This window comes from Leucoraja erinacea, chromosome 14 (genome assembly GCF_028641065.1).
Source record: "Leucoraja erinacea ecotype New England chromosome 14, Leri_hhj_1, whole genome shotgun sequence".
NCBI lineage: Eukaryota > Metazoa > Chordata > Chondrichthyes > Rajiformes > Rajidae > Leucoraja > Leucoraja erinaceus.
This window is the reverse complement of record NC_073390.1, coordinates 15,317,165-15,336,987: the sequence shown is the minus strand read 5'-3', so window position 1 is coordinate 15,336,987 and position 19,823 is coordinate 15,317,165. Positions and strand designations below refer to the sequence as shown.

Genomic DNA, 19,823 nt, shown 5'->3' with positions numbered 1-19,823 from the left:
CCTACTCCTGCACTTATTGTCTATTGTCTCTTAGGTCTTCATCCTCCGATGCTGTAGAGAAAACATTCTAAATTTGCCAAACTTTCCTTTTAGGTAATACCCGCCAATGCAGGCATCATCCTAGTGAACATTTTCTACACACATTCCAAAGACTCCACATTCTTCTATAGCGTGGCAAATATGTGGGAATATAAATGTGTTGCCAGTAGCTGCTTAATGAGGTTTCACAGTAACCAATTAAAAGTGAATGTATTGTTAAGATTTTGAGAGACATGGGTTTAGTGAATCTGATTATTTCAGATGCATTTGTGCTTCTAAAGGTATAAAAGTTCTCAGAAGACTTGGAACTGGGTCAGCATTAAGAAGCCGTTCTACCTCGGGAAGCATGACAGAGATTTTGCAGAATGGTCAGCAACGTGGGCTGGATACCTGACAACAAAGGTAAGAATGGTGAAATTGGAATAACAAATAATTGATTACATCTGAATGCCTCAGATGTATGTAAAGGAGTAGTTTACAACTGTGTACTGTTATAAACTGAATATTTTATGTAAAACGTATATATTTTAATGTTGCTTTGCCAACACGATAGAGATGGCCACAAAGTGCCTTTTTAAAAAAATTGCATCTACATTTGTCTTGCATAACATCCAAAGATTGTATTTTGACTGTACATTGATTTTTTTTTTCTTTCCCCCGACGGACTGTAAAGTTTTAAAAAGAGCTCATGATATTATAATTAAAGTATAGGATCAATATGCAGTTTTTTTACAAAGCATTGCTTCAATGTTAAGCTACTGCTGTTTACAAGTAATGCCTCCCTACTACCCCCACCTCTTTATTCCCCCCCCCCCCCCCCTCCGCCGATGCACACACATTTCTCCCAACACTCCCTCGCCCTATTCCTTTCTGCTCCACCTTATGCTCATCTACCACCATTCACACCTTTGAGTGGCCATTTCTCTTGCTTCGTCCCATCTCTCTTTCACCTCTTAGACTGTTCCCTCCGTAACTCCCTGGTCAATTCGTCCCTTCTCACCCAAACCACCCCCTCCCCTGGTACTTTCCCTTGCAACCGCAGGAAATTCAACCCTTGTCGCTTTACCTCCCCCTCGACTCCATCCAAGGACCCAAGCAGCCTTTCCAGGTGAGGCAGTTCACCTGCACTTCCTTCAACCTCATCTATTGCATGATGTCAACTGCTCTACATCGGTGAGACCAAGCATAGGCTTGGCGATTGCTTCGCTTAACACCTCCGCTCAGTTCGCAATAACCAACCTGATCTCTCGGTGGCTCAGCACTTCAACTCCCCCTCCCATTCCGAATCCGACCTTTCTGTCCTGGGCCAGAGTGAGTCCCACTACAAATTGGAGGAGCAGCACCTCATATTTCACTTGGGTTGTTTACACCCCAGTGGTATGAACATTGACTTCTCCAATTACAGGTAGTCCTTGCTTTCTCCTTCCTTCCCCTCCTCTTCCCAGCTCTCCCACAGCCTACTGTCTCTGCCTCTTCCTCCCCGCCCCCGGCATCAGTCTGAAGAAGGGTCTCCACCCAAAACGTTGCCTATTCCTTCGTTCCATAGATGCTGCATCACCTGCTGAGTTTCTCCAGCTTTTTTTGTCTACCTTCCTTTTTCTCCATTTCACTATTGGTTGGTCACTATCTCCGCCCATTTTTAACCACACACCCTCACCTGTATCACCTGTCACTTTCCAGGCTTTGCCCCATCCCTATATCTCTTTTCCAGCTTTCTCCCCCATACTATATATGAATCTGAAGAAGGGCCCCAACCCAAAATGGCATTGTCCATTCTCTCCACAGGGACTGCCTGTCCCACTAACTTCTTCCAGCACTTTGTTATTTTCATCTTCAGACCTTCTCACCCTGCTGATTAGTCATATGTAGTAAACATTGTAGTCTAATATTAATTTCAAGATACCATACAAAATAAACTTTCTGCCTGTAATAATTGTCATTCAATGACTGATATATTGAAGGTTCAACGAGCTTGAAAGAACCTGTTAACATCGTTTGAATTTAATTCCAAACTTTTCTAAGCTGAAAAATAAGGTGTAATTTTAATATTGGGGTAAATATTCCATTGTTTTTATCTTTCAGGTTCGACATGACCTAGCTGGAAAAGTCTTTGAATGTTGCAGTTTTATTATGAAACATGACTTTAAAGTTACAATCTATCTACTACCTCATATTCTAGTGTATATTTTACTTGGATGTAATGAAGAGGATCAACGTGATGTGAGTAACTAATATCTATTTCGATCAGGAACTAGAGGACAACTTTAAATTATTTTGGAAATTGACAAGTTGTAAAAAGTTATCTTGTTTCCACATAACCTCCCACAGTAATTGGACACCGTTGTCTCTTAAGAACACAGTGTATCCGTTTGATTCCAGGTGGCCATTGAAATTGTCAAGGAATCACTTCCATTGACATTTGTACAATGAAACTCTTTAACATAATGTAACACACAGCTTTAGTATGTTTAGCTTGCAGTATAAACTTGTAGCTATCTAAAAAATCTTTATTTTTGAAAATCCTATGGCGGGGAAAATAAACATTGATATTGCAAATCTGAAACTCTCTTGGCCCAAAACCCCACCCCGTTTTAACCCATTGACACAATTGTTTTATAGCACTATTTTCTATAATGCAAGGTTGCTTAGGAATGGAATTATTAAGCTATGGCAGATACTGTATACCCGCATATAAATGATTTGGATGAAAGTATAGATGGCCTTGTCAGTAAGTGTTCAGATGACACAAAAAAATGGTGGAGTTGCACACAGTGAAGAAAGCTGTCAAAAGATACTCAGGATATAGGTCAGTTACAGATGTAGGCATGGGAAATGGGCTAATCCACGAGTATGAGATGTTGCACTTTGGAAGGTCATATCTCAGGGCAAAGTATACAGTTAAAGACAGGACCCTTAACGGCATTGTTGTACAGAGGGATTTGATGGTCTAGGTTCATAGCTCCCTGAAAGCAGCAACACAGGTAGAGAGAGCACATGGTGTGCTTGCCTTCATTAGTAGGGGCATTCAGTATGAGAATCAGGAAGTAATGTTGGAGCTTTATAAAACTTTAATTATTGTAGTATGGTGAGCAGTTGTGGTTGGCCCATTACTGGGAATATCAAATACTAGTGGGCATAGCTTTAAGGTCAGAGCGGGAAAGTTTAAAAGAAGGGCATGTGTTTTTATTGCACGCAGTGGTGGGTGCCTGGAATGCATTGCTGAGGGTGGTGGTGGAAAGAGTTATGATAGGGAATGCAGGCATAACATTTAATTTAATTTAACACCACAATCAGGACAGACGCCGTGGGCATCTATGTTCTATATGTCTAATTGTCCAACTTGTTGTGGAAGATATGAGAGATTGTCGATTCAAAGTTTTCTTGAATCTGTTGCCAGTATCAGAATTCAAATGCTCAGCACAAATAAGGTTGTTCATATTGTTGCTCACTCTCAATCTGATTAAATCCTCTGTTCAGTGAATTAGTTATAAATTGTTATATCGTCATAAAATTATACAGCGCAGAAACAGGCCCTCCGGCCCAACTCGCCCACACCAACCAACATGTCCCATGTGCACTAATCTCACCTGCCTGCATTTGGCCCATAGACCTGTCCCATCAATGTACCTGCCTAAATATTGCTTAAATGTTCCGTTAGTACATCAACTACCTCATTCCACACACCATCCTTTGTGTGAAAAGTTGCCCTTCAGATTCCTATTAAAACTTTCTCCTTCCCCCCCCCCCCCCCCCCCCCCCCCATCTTAAATCTATGGCCTCTGGTTCTCACTTCCCCAACTCAGGATGAGAGACGGTTACACAGAAAAGCTGGAGAAACTCAGCTGAGTTTCTCCAGCTTTTCTGTGTAACCTTCGATTCTCCAGCATCTGCAGTTCCCTCTTAAACTCAGGATGAGAGACTCTGTGCTACCTGATCTGTTCCTCTCATGATTTTGTGCATCTGAATAAGATCACCCTTCATCCTCCTGTGTTCCAAGAAATACCCTGCTCAATCTCTCTCCATAGCTCAGGCTCTCGAGTCCGGGCAATATCCTCGCAAATCTTCTCTGCTCCTTTCTAGTGTGATGATTTTCCCAACAACATGGTGCCCAGAACCGAGCACGATACTTTAAATGTGGCACCACCAATGTCTTATAACAACATGACCTCACAACTTCTATACTCAAGTTGAGTTAGTTGAAAAGTTTTTAAGTCAATATCTTGCGAATTTTATTTCTTCTTCAGGTCTACTGTGAGATGATGGCTGTTCTAAAACATGATGAGTCCTGGGATAGGAGGTTGCAGGACAGTGCTTCAGACCTGAGCCAATTGAGCACACAGACTGTTTTCTCCATGTTAGATCATCTTGCACGGTGGTCCAGGCACACACTTCAAGCTCTCAGCTCTGATAAAAGTGGAGGCAGGTCCAGCAGGGACAGAGGGGGCCCTAATGGTGAGTTTTGAAAACAATGCAGATGCAATTGAGATGGTTTCTCAAGCAATAACGACCTTCTCTGAGAGATTTATTCTTTGAGGAATTTCTGGCTGCTGATGTGATATGAAAAAAGCAGTGAGAAAGTCAAACTGCTTCACCAAAAACTGAAAAAATGCAATTTAAAAAAATGTTACCAGCTAATGCTTTTAAAGGAAGACTCCAGACTATAGAATCCAGATTGCTTTTCTGAACATTTAGTCTCTTGGAGAAACAAGAGGGTTTATACGAATAGGCACAAAGTGCTGGTGTAACTCAGTGGGTCAAGCAGCATCTCTGGAGAACATGGATAGGTGACATTTGGGGTCAGAAACTGAAATATCACCTGTCCTTGTTCTCCAGAGATGCTGTCTGACCCACTGAGTTATTCCAGTACTGTCTTTTTTTTTGTAAATCAGTATCTGCAATTCCTTTTCCACATTTTGACTGCTGCACTGCATTATCTCGAGGCATGTCTACATTGAAGAAGTTCTCCTCTCTCTGACGGGAGTTCTGTAGAGATCCTCTCTCACTGCAGAACTACAATTCCAATAAGCAAGTTCGATATTTTGACTGCGTGTGCCCAGGTCGTGGGTCATTCACGATGAACATTCTCGGCAGCTGAGCTGCTGCGTGTATACAGACCTGCGCTTTATCCGTAGTCAGGATCGAACCCAGGTCTCCGGCGCTGCAAGCGCTGTTGAATTGCTACTGGAGTTAGCGACACTATTTCTTCCTTCTCCATTGGTCCACGCAGATATCTCAGCAGTGACAATCCAATGTGCACAAACGGCATGTGCTAAAAACATGCGTGAGAGGGCCAATTTGTCGGCATTAATATCGGAGTTTGGGTGGAGGTCATGACATGCCAGATGGTGGGGACTGTTCACAGGAAGAGAAAGGCCTTGGGGTACAAACCAGAATCAAGATAATACAAAGCATCAAACGCCCTTTATTCCGGATGACCTTTGACAAATCCCATGATTCCTTGCGTTTTTCGGAATACCAAACTCGCTTATTGGAACCACTAGCAAAGGTCAACACAATTCAACAGTCACTTTCCATATAATGCAAAGTTGCAATTTACGAGGCAAGTCAAGAAAGAACATGTGTGGTAGGATGTACACATTACAAATAAACTGAGTACACTTACCATACCTGTGACTCCCACTACTTTTCCAGCTCTCTTTCTCTTCACCTACAGTCTGAAGAACGGTCCTGACTCGAAATGTTCTCTGGAGATGCTGCCTGACCTGCTGAGTTACTCCAGTACTTAGTGTTCTTTCTGGGTCTTACTAGTGTGTGTTCTTGAAATACATGCACAGAAATATTGTTCAGTGCTTGATGGTGTGTATTAAATGTACATTTTATGTGTACTGTGTACATACTACCACACATGTTGTTACTTGACTTGTAAATTGCCACATTGTACTTTTTAGAAATTGATTGTTAAATTTTGTTGACCTCTGCTTGTGGTTCCTATTGGAACTGCAGTTCTAGGATTCCATCCCCATGCTGTGAAATACAAAGTCCTGAACTTAATGTTGGTTTGTTCTGCTGCTGGACCCCCACATGTCATTTTGTGGCGGAGATCAATCCTGTTGTGATTTCCCACCTGTTGCACTGGGGGATCACCTCTTGAATCCTGCAACAGGCCAGACAGGCAGACCTTCCTCGTTGCTCTTCCTAAAGCCCAGTTGCTGTCCAGGCCACTCTGCTCGACTCTTGCAACATAGATCAACATAGAACTTTCTCATTCACTCCCTACACACTTGGGGGCAATTTTGCAGAGGCCAATTAACCTACAAACCTGTACATCTTTGGGATATGGGAAGAAACTTGCACAGTCACAGGGAGAACTTGCAAACTTTACACAGACGCAACCAAGGTCTGGATCAAATCTGAATCTCTGGCGTTGTGAGGCAGCAGATCCAACAGATGTGCCGCCCAAAAGTTTCAAATATGAACTAATCGACCAATGTGCATATATGTGTTGTAATACTCTTGTCTTAGTCAAGACAGGAATGGACAGGTTTTAAATAAATATATCTTGCATTGGTGATGGGAGATTCACGTCATATAAACGTTTGTGTAGCATCAGAATAGCTATTGCTTAATTTTGTAGGTGCAAGTGATGTGTGCAATATTTATTTTGATTAATTTCATTTTAAATTCTTATATGCTTATGAATAAAATACACTTTTTTTTAAAGCAATATATGTGGCTGTGCCTTTGGAGATAAGCTGTATATTGGACAAAATGTGATTGCCTATATGAAGTTTTACTTTTTTATTGCAGTTTCAAGCTCTCAATATAAAGAATATAAAAACGTCACTTCATTTCTGGAGCTCATACCCCAGGATCTGCTTGCTATAGCTTCTTTTCGATCCAAAGCTTACACCCGTGCAGTGATGCACTTTGAGTCTTTCATTACAGAAAAGAAAGAGAACATTCAGCAGCACCTTGGATTTTTGCAGGTCAATGGAGTAGATAAGTACTAGAAACTTGCCAGATGGTCAGTGATTGAGAAATCTAGAAATAAATCTGTTATGTTTCAGCATTAAAAAAAAAAAATCTCCTCGTAATCCACAAATAATTTACGTTCTACTACTCTCTGGAATTGGGTCATACGATTTCAAAAGGAATTTATTGATTATTGTATTGAAAGAAACTAATTTTCTTCACCCCTCACAATAGAGTATTGTGCTTTATTAATATTTTCCTGGTTTCTGTTGAATACAAACTAAAATCTACATTTTGTTTAAGAAAGAACTGCAGATGCTTTAGATTCTGGAGTAGTTCCTGAGGATTGGCGGGTAGCAAACGTAACCCCACTTTTTAAGAAGGGAGGGAGACAGAAAACGGGGAATTACAGACCAGTTAGTCTAACATCGGTAGTGGGGAAACTGCTAGAGTCAGTTATTAAAGATGGGATAGCAGCATATTTGGAAAGTGGTGAAATCATTGGACAAAGTGAGCATGGATTTACGAAAGGTAAATCATGTCTGACGAATCTTATAGAATTTTTCGAGGATGTAACTAGTAGCGTGGATAGGGGAGAACCAGTGGATGTGGTGTATCTAGACTTCCAGAAGACTTTCGACAAGGTCCCACATAAGAGATTAGTATACAAACTTAAAGCACATGGCATTGGGGGTTCAGTATTGATGTGGATAGAGAACTGGCTGGCAAACAGGAAGCAAAGAGTAGGAGTAAATGGGTCCTTTTCACAATGGTGGGCAGTGACTAGTGGGGTACCGCAAGGCTCAGTGCTGGGACCGCAGTTATTTACAATATATATTAATGATCTGAATGAGGGAATTTAAGGCAATATCTCCAAGTTTGCGGATGACACTAAGCTGGGGGGCAGTGTTAGCTGTGAGGAGGATGCTAGGAGACTGCAAGGTGACTTGGATAGGCTGGGTGAGTGGGCAAATGTTTGGCAGATGCAGTATAATGTGGATAAATGTGAGGTTATCCATTTTGGTGTCAAAAACAGGAAAACAGACTATTTTCTAAATAGTGGCCGATTAGGAAAAGGGGAGATGCAGCGAGACCTGGGTGTCATGGTACACCAGTCATTGAAAGTAGGCATGCAGGTGCAGCAGGCAATGAAGAAAGCGAATGGTATGTTAGCTTTCATTGCAAAAGGATTTGAGTATAGGAGCAGAGAGGTTCTACTGCAGTTGTACAAGGTCTTGGTGAGACCACACCTGGAGTATTGCGTACAGTTTTGGTCTCCAAATCTGAGGAAGGACATTATTGCCATAGAGGGAGTGCAGAGAAGGTTCACCAGACTGATTCCTGGGATGTCAGGACTGTCTTATGAAGAAAGACTGGATAGACTTGGTTTACACTCTCTAGAATTTAGGAGATTGAGAGGGGATCTTATAGAAACTTACAAAATTCTTAAGGGGCTGGACAGGCTAGATGCAAGAAGATTGTTCCCGATGTTGGGGAAATCCAGGACAAGGGGTCACAGCTTAAGGATAAGGGGGAAATCCTTTAAAACCGAGATGAGAAAAACTTTTTTCACACAGGGAGTGGTGAATCTCTGGAACTCTCTGCCACAGAGGGTAGTTGAGGCCAGTTCATTGGCTATATTTTAAGAGGGAGTTAGATGTGGCCCTTGTGACTAAGGGGATCAGAGGGTATGGAGAGAAGGCAGGTACGGGATACTGAGTTGGATGAACAGCCATGATCATATTGAATGGCGGTGCAGGCTCGAAGGACCGAATGGCCTACTCCTGTACCTAATTTATATGTTTCTATGCTGGAACAATTGAAGGTAGACAAAAACTGCAGGAGAAACTCAGTGGGTGAGGCAGCGTCTATGGAGAGAAGGAATAGGCGACGTTTCGGGTCTGAAAAAGGGTCCTGACCCTATTCATTCTCACCATAGATGCCGCCTCACCTGCTGTGTTACTCCAGCATTTTTTGTCTATAATCTATATTTTGATGTGTTATTCTCAATGGAAGATTAATCACATGTTTGGTGAATGTGAATTGTCCACAATATTGTCTTTAAAAAAGACTGTTGAGGTAAAGCCCATTAAATAGTTGTGCATATTACTTGTTTAAGTTGTAAGTGGACTTTACAGCAATGTTCTTGTTCCAAGTACAGAAGCTATATGCTGCAATGCATGAACCAGATGGAGTGGCTGGGGTTTCCGCAATTCGTAAAGGGGAACCATCTCTCAGGGAACAAATATTAGAACATGAAAGCAGCGGACTGTTGAGAGATGCCACTGCATGCTATGATCGAGCTATTCAGTTGGAACCTGAAGAGGTAAATGTCAATAATTTTACAATTGAAAATAATTGGTTGTAAACTACAATTGAAACTGAAACTCTAATTTTCAATGGAACCGATTCATGAGGGTCAGTATTATTTTAGCGATTCGTTATTACAAATTGATCGTTTCTGCAGCTCGGCAGTTAAATGCATTAATGTGCAACTGAGCTGCACAGGCTTGGCTGGCCTAGATTTGATCTCATTCATCCTAATTATGCTAAAAACAACTGGAGCACTTGTGTTGCAATTGGTTTACTATGCTTTAAAGCCAGGAAATGTCAGAGGGTGGACATTGATCAGCTGGATGGGCAGGAAAAAGGATTGGGTCTGGCTCAGCAATGATCTTTCTTTTCTTGTGATTGAATAATAACTTCAGGAGACATAGGAACAGAATTAGGCTATTTAGCTCATCGGATCTGCTCTATCATTCAGTCATGGGTGATCTATTTTTCCTTCTGAATTCTCCTGCCTTCTCCGTATAACCTTTGACGCCCTTACTAATCAAGAACCAACCAATCTCCACTTTATAAATGCCCAATGACTTTGCCTCCACAACTGCACGGAGCAATGTATTCCACAAGTTCACCATCCTCTGGCTAAAGAAATTCCTGCTCATCTCCATTCTAAAGGTACGTCCTTTTATTCTGAGGCTGTGCTCTCTGGTTCTACTCTTGGAAACATCCACTCTATTTCAGTCTTTCATTATTCAATATGTCTCAATGAGATACCCCCTCATCCTTCCAAACTCCAGCTAGTACAGACTAAGAGCCGTCAAACGCTCCTGGTGGGATCATTCTCATAAACCTCATTTTGACCCTTTCCAACACCAGCACACCCTTCAGATATGAGGCCCAAAACTGCTCATAATAATACGTGTGTTCTGTTCTCATCTATTCCCAAGTGTATTTCATGTCCGGACTCATTCCCCAGGAACAGTTTTCCTCAATGCTATTTAGCTGATGTGAGCAGTAATTCTTCAGGTCACTTTGCTTTCTATGTCTTTAGTATACTTTTGCAGAAAGTACCCACATTGAATATGTGATTAAATGTCATATTATGTGATCTCAATCCATGTAATTATTGGGGTTGTGTATGTATATGTGATCGGTGTAATCCAAGTAATGATTATGAGCACTATGTATGGTTCTTGGAAGGACTTGGTTGAAAGTGACTTCCTTTTTCTCTTAAATCAGATTATTCATTATCATGGATTGATGAAATCTATGCTTGGGCTTGGTCAGTTATCCACCGTCCTCACTCAGGTTAATGGAGTGCTTGCAAGCAGGTACAGCCATAGTTTACTCAACTTTTTTTAATATATTACTGATGGAAAGAGTTAAAAAAATCCTGAAATCGCTTCATATTAGTGAGTGCTATATTTTCTATAAAATACTTGGTTGCTGTTAAATCCAGTTGTTCAACAATTATTGTGAAGGGTATGGCTGGCGTTAATCAAATAAATGTGGTCTCTGGGGCTTCCTTGGCTTTCACAATCGTGTAACTAGAAATAAGAATCATTTTTTAAAAGACATGGTATTGTGTTACTGAGACAAATGTGAATTAAATCACAATATTAACCTTGGGCTCCTTGAAAATAACTTTATAGACAATAGGTGCAGTAGTAGGCCATTCGGCCCTTCGAGCCAACACTGCCATTCAATGTGATCATGGCTGATCATCCCCAATCAGTAACCCATTCCTGCCTTCTCCCCATATCCCCTGACTCCACCATCTAACTTTCACATGAAAGTATCCATCCTCCACTGCCCTCTGAGGCAGGGAATTCCACAGACTCACAACTCTCTGAGAAAAAGTGTTTCCTCGTCTCCGTTCAAAATGGCATACCCCTTATTCTTAAACTGTGGCCCCTGGTTCTAACTTCCCCAACATTGGGAACATGTTTCCTGCCTCTGACGTGTCCAAACCCTTAATAATCTTATGTGTTTCAATAAGATCTCCTCTCATCCTTCTAAACTCCAGAGTAAACAAACCCAGCCGCTCTATTCTCTCAGCATATTACAGTCCCGCCATCCAGGGAATTAACCTTGTAAATCTACGCTGTACTCCCTCAATAGCAAGAATGTCCTTCCTCAAATTAGGGGACCAAAACTGCACACAATACTCCAGGTGTGGCCTCACTAGGGCCCTGTACAACTGCAGAAGGACCACTTTGCTTTAATACTCAACTCCTCTTGTTATAAAGGCCAACATGCCATTCGCTTTCTTCACTCCCTGCTGTACCTGTATGCTTACTTTCATTGACTGATGAACATGGACCCCTAGATCCTGATGTGCTTCCCCTTTTACCAACTTGACACCATCTAGATAGTAATCTGCCTCCCTGTTTTTGCTACCAAAGTGGATAACTTCACATGTAACCACATTAAACTGCATCTGCCAGGCATCTGCCCACTCACCCAACCTATCCAAGTCACCCTGCATTCTCATAGCACCCTCCTCACAGTTCACAGTGCCACCCAGCTTTGTATCATCTGCAAATTTGCTAATGTTACTTTGAATCGCTTCATCTAAATCATTGATGTATATTGTAAATAGCTGCGGTCCCAGCACCAAGCCTTGCGGTACCCCACTAGCCACTGCCTGCCATTCTGAAAGTGTCCCTACTCTTTGTTTCCTGTCTGCCAACCACTTCTCTATCCAGTAACTGGTGTACAAGGACACCTAGGACTCATTGCACCTCCCCTTTTCCTAATCTGACACCATTCAGATAATGATCTTGTTCTTGCCACCAAAGTGGATAACCTCACATTTAACCACTTTATACTGCATCTGCCATGCGTCTGCCCACCTACCCAACCTATCCAAATCACCCTGCAGCCTCATAGCATCCTCCTAGCAACTATTTGTTTCTTGTTAAGATGAAATTGTATTACCTTTGGTTGTTGCTTTCAGGGCTGAGTGGACCACAGAACTGAACACTTACAGAGTGGAGGCAGCTTGGAAACTGACCCAGTGGGAGTTGCTACAGAATTATGTAACAACAGGTAATAAAGAGGGTAAAATAAAGGTTAGAATTAAACATACAGTGAGTAACTAAAATACCGGTGCTTTGCTGAGGTAAATAATTCTTGTGTTTGCAAATAGCATTTGGAGGAAATATTTTACATACAAGTTTATTCAGGCCTTGATTCAGTCACTTTTTCTTGCTCCTTTTATGCAATAAGTGACTGGGATTTGAATTGCACTAGCAAATTGTGGTGGAAGCCAATTCAGAATTAATCTTTGAAAAATAATTAGATAATTGGATGAAAAAGTCAAGGACAAAATTTATGAAAATATGTATTATATTGGACAACTGAATTGTTTATTGAAATGTATGGAACAGACTTAATAGATCAGATTCCTTCCACCTGTTTCTATGATTCAAATCAATTAAGTATAAAGGAATAAATCAAATTGTAGTTCAAGAAGTAAGGGTTTGGGATATGATTAGAACTGAGAATATTAGTCAGTAACAGACCGAATCCCAGCATAAATGGCACAAAGAGTTCATCATCCCCAAATTACCTTCCATCAATGTTGACAAGTAGCTACTGCCTCACTTTGCAGAGTCAGTTTGTCCCACTTTGACCTTGCACAGAAATGCAATGCAATGGAAGCAAGTCATCCTGAGCCATAATTGATAAGTTCTACATCATAAGAACAATTGACTATGGAAACCAGAATGTATTTTAGACCATTGTTTGAGTGATCTCTAATTTAAGATTTATTTTCTTACTTTTTTTTATCTGGATACTTTCTATTTTTGCTCATAAATGGTAGATATTTCCTGTGAAATGTTCATAAACTACAAAAAGCATAGCAATCAATCGCTAATGGCCATGCTGCAAATGTCATAGTTGTTGCTTTAAGTTAAATAATATTTCCTATGGCCTTTCATAACAAACTTTCTTTCAGAGCAGAAATCCTGCACTTGGAGTGTGAGACTTGGCCAGCTTTTACTACTTGCTAAGCAGAGCAATGTGGAGGGCTTCTATGAACAGCTGCAGGTTACTCGAGCAGAGCAGATTGTGCCACTCTCTGCAGCAAGTTTTGAACGAGGGTCGTATCAGCGTGGTTATGAGTACATTGTCAGGTATCATTGGGACTAAGATCACTCCAGATATTTCTTTTCCAGACATATTGCTGCTTTATTAATTTAGGATATATTTTGTTTGTTCAGGTTGCATATGTTATGTGAGCTGGAACACAGTGTCAAAGAACTGTTTCACCAGCAGCCCAGGAACCAGAGGGAATACCACACGCATCCGCTTAATTGGCAGGCTCGTCTAGAAATGACTCAGAATTCCTTTCGAGCAAAGGAGCCACTCTTGGCATTGCGCAGAGCATTGCTCAGTGTCAATAAAACGTATGTTGATATATTTTGTTTACGTTTTTCTGAAATGATACATTACTCCATTAGCGGAGCGGTAAAAATATTAAAAATAATTTCCAAAGATAATGAGGCCTGTGGTCTGGATCAATTCATTGTATAATAATTAAAAATATAATATCTTATTTAGGTTACTTTTAAATAATGCTTCAGGCCATACTAGTTTGAAAAAAAAAAGTATGAAATTTATTCCGTGAAATGGCATAAAAACCATCGGAAATAATTGATGAGGCCAAACATGAATTATTAAACTTGAATTACTCCCCATTTGGACGCTGTAAAAATGGAAACCAATGGTGATGGCATTTAGAAGTTTATTAAAGTAATTATTCTTGTCATTTATGATAAAAGCATTTTGTGCATCATTTCAAAATAAATTTAATTTACATCATACATTGTACCGCAAAAAGGTTAAAATGCTGGATGTTGTAACTTATATACACGTGTATGCGTGATCTGGGTTTCAGCAGTACTGTCTCTGGAGAGTAGCACTGAAGCCCCAAATCTCTCACAGTGGTAAGGAGACACTCCGTTGGAGCATCTCCAAAAAGTGAATGACAGAAGCATGGGAATAGTTAATAGGGAAGGAAAATATATTACTTTGATATGGGACTAAAGGAAAATAATATAATGTGGTTTTGAGAAGGAGCAAAATTATGTCTTAGAATTGTTAAATATTTCTTATATAAGGATAGTGGGAAGGTGGAGCTGAGATAGAAGTTTGACTGTGATCTTATTGAATGATGGACCAGACTTGAAAAGAGAGCATGGCCTACAAATACTTCTCTTGTGTATTTACATTTTAATATGTGCATTTTATTAGGGCTGACTACAGCAAGTTGGTTGGAGAATGTTGGCTACAGAGTGCCAGAGTTGCCAGAAAAGCAGGACATCATCAAACTGCATACAATGCCCTGCTTAATGCTGGAGAATCCAGATTACCTGAGCTTTATGTTGAAAGAGCAAAGTGGCTTTGGTCCAAGGTATGTTCAAAGTTGACGAGCTAGCGTTTGCAGATTTTATGAGAACAGGGAAAGAATAGGAGATATGTCTAATGTAAATTGGAACATGAATGATTTTTTTGTATATTGACAACTATTATTGGGTTCAGGATATTTCAGAATAAAAATTTAGCTATTAATATGTAAAAACCTTCTTGTACACATTAAATAAACTAAAATCAAGCCCATTGTATTTACACTAAAGACAAATTTAATTTTATCCCTAGAATAATTCAATTTCACACTCGCTTCATCTGACAATTGGTGAAGCAGTTATATCTAACGACTGCTATATTGAATAATTGATGTAGTTTCCTCTGGAAACATAACCTTATCTTTACCTATAGTTGGCATGTGATTTTGTTTGCAGATTCATTAATCTGTATTTCTATTTGTCCATCACAGTGTCAAACAGTGTAAAAAAATAATTCTGCTTCTATGATCAAGCAGCCATTTATTTACACTAATCCTACACTATTATTTTGTATAGGACCGAAGATAGACACAAAAAGCTGGAGTAACTCAGCCATTCAGGTAGCATCTCTGGAGAGAAGAACCCTTCTAAAGAACGGTCACAACCCAAAACGTCACCCATTCCTTCTCTCCAGAGTTGCTGTTTGTCCCACTGGGTTACTCAAGCTTTTTGTGACTAATCTTATTTTGTTCTCTCCACATTCTCATTAACTCTTTCACGAGGGATGATTTACAGTCACCAATTATTCTACCAAGGCACCTATTTTTATGGGGTGGGAGGAAGCCAGAAGAAACCTACATGGTCAGGGAATGCGTCAATTCCAAAGATCGCACGAGAAGTCAGCATTGAACTGTGCTGCCATCCATCTTCCTAACAGTGTCTTGTTTAGAGCTGCTTTCTTCATATATAACAATCATATTAAAGACGTGACAACTACAGTTATATTCAAAAACCAGAATCACTGCTGTTATACCTGATAGTAGTTTATTTGCTATTCTTTTTATTGGCAATGATTAATTTAGTCTTCATTTTCCCACTGAGTTCCACAGTTATTAATGGAAACCCTACTTCAAAATATGCCGATATGACTTTTCTATACCTGTTTTCGTGTGGCATCTTTGACTGGTATTGTTGGTCGCTGGTACTAATCATTACCTTTTCACTTCATATGTACTTGTTTTATATAACATCTTGCAAAGGGAGTTTTAATATTAAAGGTCAGGCTAGGAATGCAGTATGTTTATATAAAATGTTTAATAAAGCTTTTTAAATCAATGTTCATCACATTGATTCACTGATATCATTTAATCCCTGAAATCTAAGTTGTTTTATGTTTGCTTTCAGGGGGATGTCCACAAAGCCTTGATTGTCCTTCAGAAAGGTGTTGAGTTGTGTTTTGGAGAAACAGAAACAGAATTAAGCAATGACAAAAGCTGTTTGATAAAGGGGCAAGCTACGTTGTTGGTTGGACGTTTCATGGAAGAGACAGCTAATTTTGAAAGCAATGCTGTTATGAAAAAATATAAGGTAATCTAAAATGCATCTGTGGTTATATTTATATTATGCAGCCACTACTTTGTTTGTAAAGTAAGTTTGGCAACCAGTTCTCGCCTGACCCTGGAATAAAAATAAAGGTAGAAAAGGCACTTTAATTTGCGTTCAATTACTCCAACTCTGCATTATAGTTCTTTAAAATTGTAGACTGAGTGCAATTTAAGTCATGACATACCATTTCTATAAGCTGTTGGGGAGAACCATGATATCTACATTAATAACTTTATTACTTATTGTTCTGCACATAGTATGCTTCTAATCTTTTCTCAACTGTTTGGAGAGGTGGTTTGCTCGTAAGAAAGATTCAAAAATAAATGAGAAACCCAGAGGCACTCTTGCACTGCATTTTGATTCAAGAAATAGATAACACAGGGAATGGAACCTTGCCCAGGGAATGGAACATAATGCAAGACAGAGTATGGAATTTTAAATGGGTTTTTAAACACACAAACTACCAAGATTAACATTTTATATTTCATGGCCTGATGACAAACGGGTATATGTTTATTTGTTGACTGATTTGAAAGTGGTTTTGTGGAATACAACTAAAATAAATAGTGCAGTAACATTTTGATATAGCTAGACCAATATGCTGCAAAGATTTCATCTAGATTATTTAATTGACTCGGTAACTGGATGCAGTTGTTGCTTTTTAATTAATTAGTTTACTGCTATTTCCTTCAATTTCAAAAATCTCCAATCTAATCTTTACAGGAAGTGACCAATTTATTATCAGACTGGGAAGATGGACATTTTTACTTGGCAAAATACTATGACAAACTAATGCCAATGGTAACAGATAACAAGATAGAAAAGCAAGGAGATTTAATTCGCTATATAGTCCTTCATTTTGGCACGTAAGTCGCTGGTTCAAGTGAACCTTGTGTTCTTTAAAAGCAAGCTGTGAATATGGTTTACATGAGTTTAGCTTTTATTTGCTGATAAGAGTGTGAGGTCTGTCGGAAACGAAATATTTTTTTCTAAAAGCAAGACCTTGACTGCACATTGTTGTGGAAAGATGCTCCCTAGCAGGTATTGGTTTATTATTGTCACATATACTGGGGTACAGTGAGAAGCTTTTGTTTGCATGCTAGCCAATCAAACATTTTATACACGAGCACATTCAAGCCATACACAAGTACAACGGATAGTTTGTGGAGAAAAAAATCTGAATGCAGAATACAGTGTTTTTCTGCAGAAAGCAATGCAATTACAGAAAAGTCCATGGTCTGTGAGGAGTTAGGTTAGAACATATAGCCTACATTCTAGCTCATGAGAGGAATGTTCAGTAATCTTAAAACGATGAGGAAAAGCTGTTGCCAAATCTGGTGATACATGCTTTCAAGCTTTTGTATTTTGTGCCATGGTAGAATATTGGATTTACTGGCGTGAAAAAAGGTCCGTGATTATGTTGGCTGTTTTTCTGAGACGGCGTGAGGTGCCGACAGTGAGGAATCTTTTTTTTTAATTTTTTTTTTTTATTAGAAGTACAGTAAATTACAATAATACACATCAGATATATCTTATTACATTTGTTGTACCACTTCGTTTTTCGAGCTTTAAAAAAGATAGAAATAAAAGAAGTAAGGAAAGTGAGCAAGAATCGTGAAGGTGCAGGAAAGTGTTGGGAAAAGAAAGCCCCTTAGGGAAGAAGTTAGAGGAGGAAGTAAAGAAAGGAAATAAGACCCTAGAAAGAAAAGAAAAAAAAAAGGAAAACGATCGCTCTATTGCAACACAAAACTCGCAAAAAAGGATATACCAACTGTGTTTAAAAAAAATATATATATATTTTATACCCTCCGTTACCAGATCCTGGAACCATTTATATTTTAAATTACTATTGCACCTTATGCTTGTAATAGTTCCATAAATGCAGACCACGTCTTTTGGAAGTGGTCTGCTTTGCCTGCTAGGAGGAGTCTCATCTCTTCCAAGTGTAGTGTTTCGAACATGTTTGAAATCCACATTTTTATTGTTGGTATTGGAGCATTTTTCCAAAATTTGAGAATAAGCTTTTTTCCCATTATTAACCCGTAATTAAGTAAGTTCTTTTGAAACGCGTTTAATTCGGGGTTACCTTCCGATATTCCAAAAATGATCCATTCTGCTTTTGATACAAGTTTTATTTTAAATAATTTTGTGAAGATTTCAAATATTTCGTTCCAAAATGTTTTGATTTTTATACAAAAAAACAAAAGAGTGCGCTATGGTAGCTTCTTGTGACTGACATTTATCACAACTGGGTGAGACATTGGGGAAAAGTTTATTTATTTTAGTTTTTGAATAATATAGTCTATGTAATGTTTTATATTGAATTAGAGTATGTCGTAAGTTGATCGAGCATTTATGCACATATAGTGTTTATCCCAGCTCTCTTTTGAAATTTTTATAGCTAGTTCTTGTTCCCAGTCTCTTCTAATACCATCGGTTGTAGGTATTTCTATATTTAAAATAATGTTCTATACGTATGATATTAGATTTGCTAATTCGGCCTTTGTCTTCATGGCTTCATCCAATAAGTCTGGGGACATGTTATGATAGTCTTTTGTGTATTTTTTCAGATGGTCCCGGATTTGAAGATATTTAAAATATTGATTATTTTTCAAATTATATTTAAGTTGCAATTGTTGAAATGATAATAATTTTCCTAATTCATACAAGTCTCCGAGCGTTTTAATTCCCATTCTTTCCCATTGTGTAAATGATTTATCTATAATTGAAGGTTTAAATGACGGGTTATTGACTATTGGCATTAAAAGAGATAGATTTCTTAATTTTAGATTCTGTTTTATTTGTTTCCAAGTTCTAATTGTGCTATGTATCATTGGATTTTTATTATAATTTTTGTTATTCAGATTCATTGGTGAGAGGAGAGTTGTTCCTGTATTACACTGAGAGCAGTCCTCTCTCTCCATTACAATCCAGTTCACCTGCTGGGCAGAGTTGTCCAGCAGATGAATCATATTTTTAATATTTACTGCCCAATTATAGTACATAAAATTAGGGAGCGCTAGACCACCCATCTCTTTTGATTTACTAAGGTGTGCTCTTTGTATTCTGTGGGAGACAGTGAGGAATCTGATCTGCATCATGGATTGGGCGACATCCACAACTCCGCAATTTCTTATGGTCTTGGGGAAAGATGTTCCACAACCAAGCCACGATGCGACCCAATAATATGCTTTCTACGGTGCACCTGTGGAAGTTGTTAAGAATCATTGGAGACATGCCGACCTTCCTTAGTCTCCTGAGGAAGTAGAGGCGTTTGTGTGCTATTTTTGGCTATACTATAGCTTCAATATAGCTGGACCAGGGCAATATTTTTGGATATATTTATGCCTAGGAACTTGAAGGTCTTGACTATTTCCTCTACAATGCCATTGATGCTGATGACACCACCTCATTAGTTTTCCAGCAATATCAGTATAGTATTTTATAGCAGTATAGTATATATATATATCCCTTTAAACCTGTCCTATCCATATAGCAGTCCAAATGTTTTTTAATTATTGTTGTATTACCTGCCTCAAGTACCTCCTCTGGCAGTTTGTTCCATATACCCTTGACCCTCTTTGTGGAAAAAGTTACCCTTCAGGC

The 19,823-nt window shown here is 39.2% G+C and overlaps 1 protein-coding gene across 1 annotated transcript in view; it reads left to right on the top strand.

Moving 5' to 3' along the window:
- Nucleotides 1-19,823, top strand: part of atr (ATR serine/threonine kinase) — an 89,912-nt gene that overhangs the window by 47,273 nt on the left and 22,816 nt on the right. The window contains exons 25-36 of the mRNA XM_055645671.1: nucleotides 321-441; nucleotides 2,122-2,259; nucleotides 4,284-4,491; nucleotides 6,808-6,986; nucleotides 9,134-9,298; nucleotides 10,498-10,589; nucleotides 12,218-12,309; nucleotides 13,223-13,400; nucleotides 13,488-13,673; nucleotides 14,521-14,680; nucleotides 16,017-16,199; nucleotides 16,941-17,083. Of these exons, the coding sequence (XP_055501646.1) occupies nucleotides 321-441; nucleotides 2,122-2,259; nucleotides 4,284-4,491; nucleotides 6,808-6,986; nucleotides 9,134-9,298; nucleotides 10,498-10,589; nucleotides 12,218-12,309; nucleotides 13,223-13,400; nucleotides 13,488-13,673; nucleotides 14,521-14,680; nucleotides 16,017-16,199; nucleotides 16,941-17,083 (1,845 nt within the window). The remainder of the gene's footprint in view (nucleotides 1-320; nucleotides 442-2,121; nucleotides 2,260-4,283; nucleotides 4,492-6,807; nucleotides 6,987-9,133; nucleotides 9,299-10,497; nucleotides 10,590-12,217; nucleotides 12,310-13,222; nucleotides 13,401-13,487; nucleotides 13,674-14,520; nucleotides 14,681-16,016; nucleotides 16,200-16,940; nucleotides 17,084-19,823) is intronic.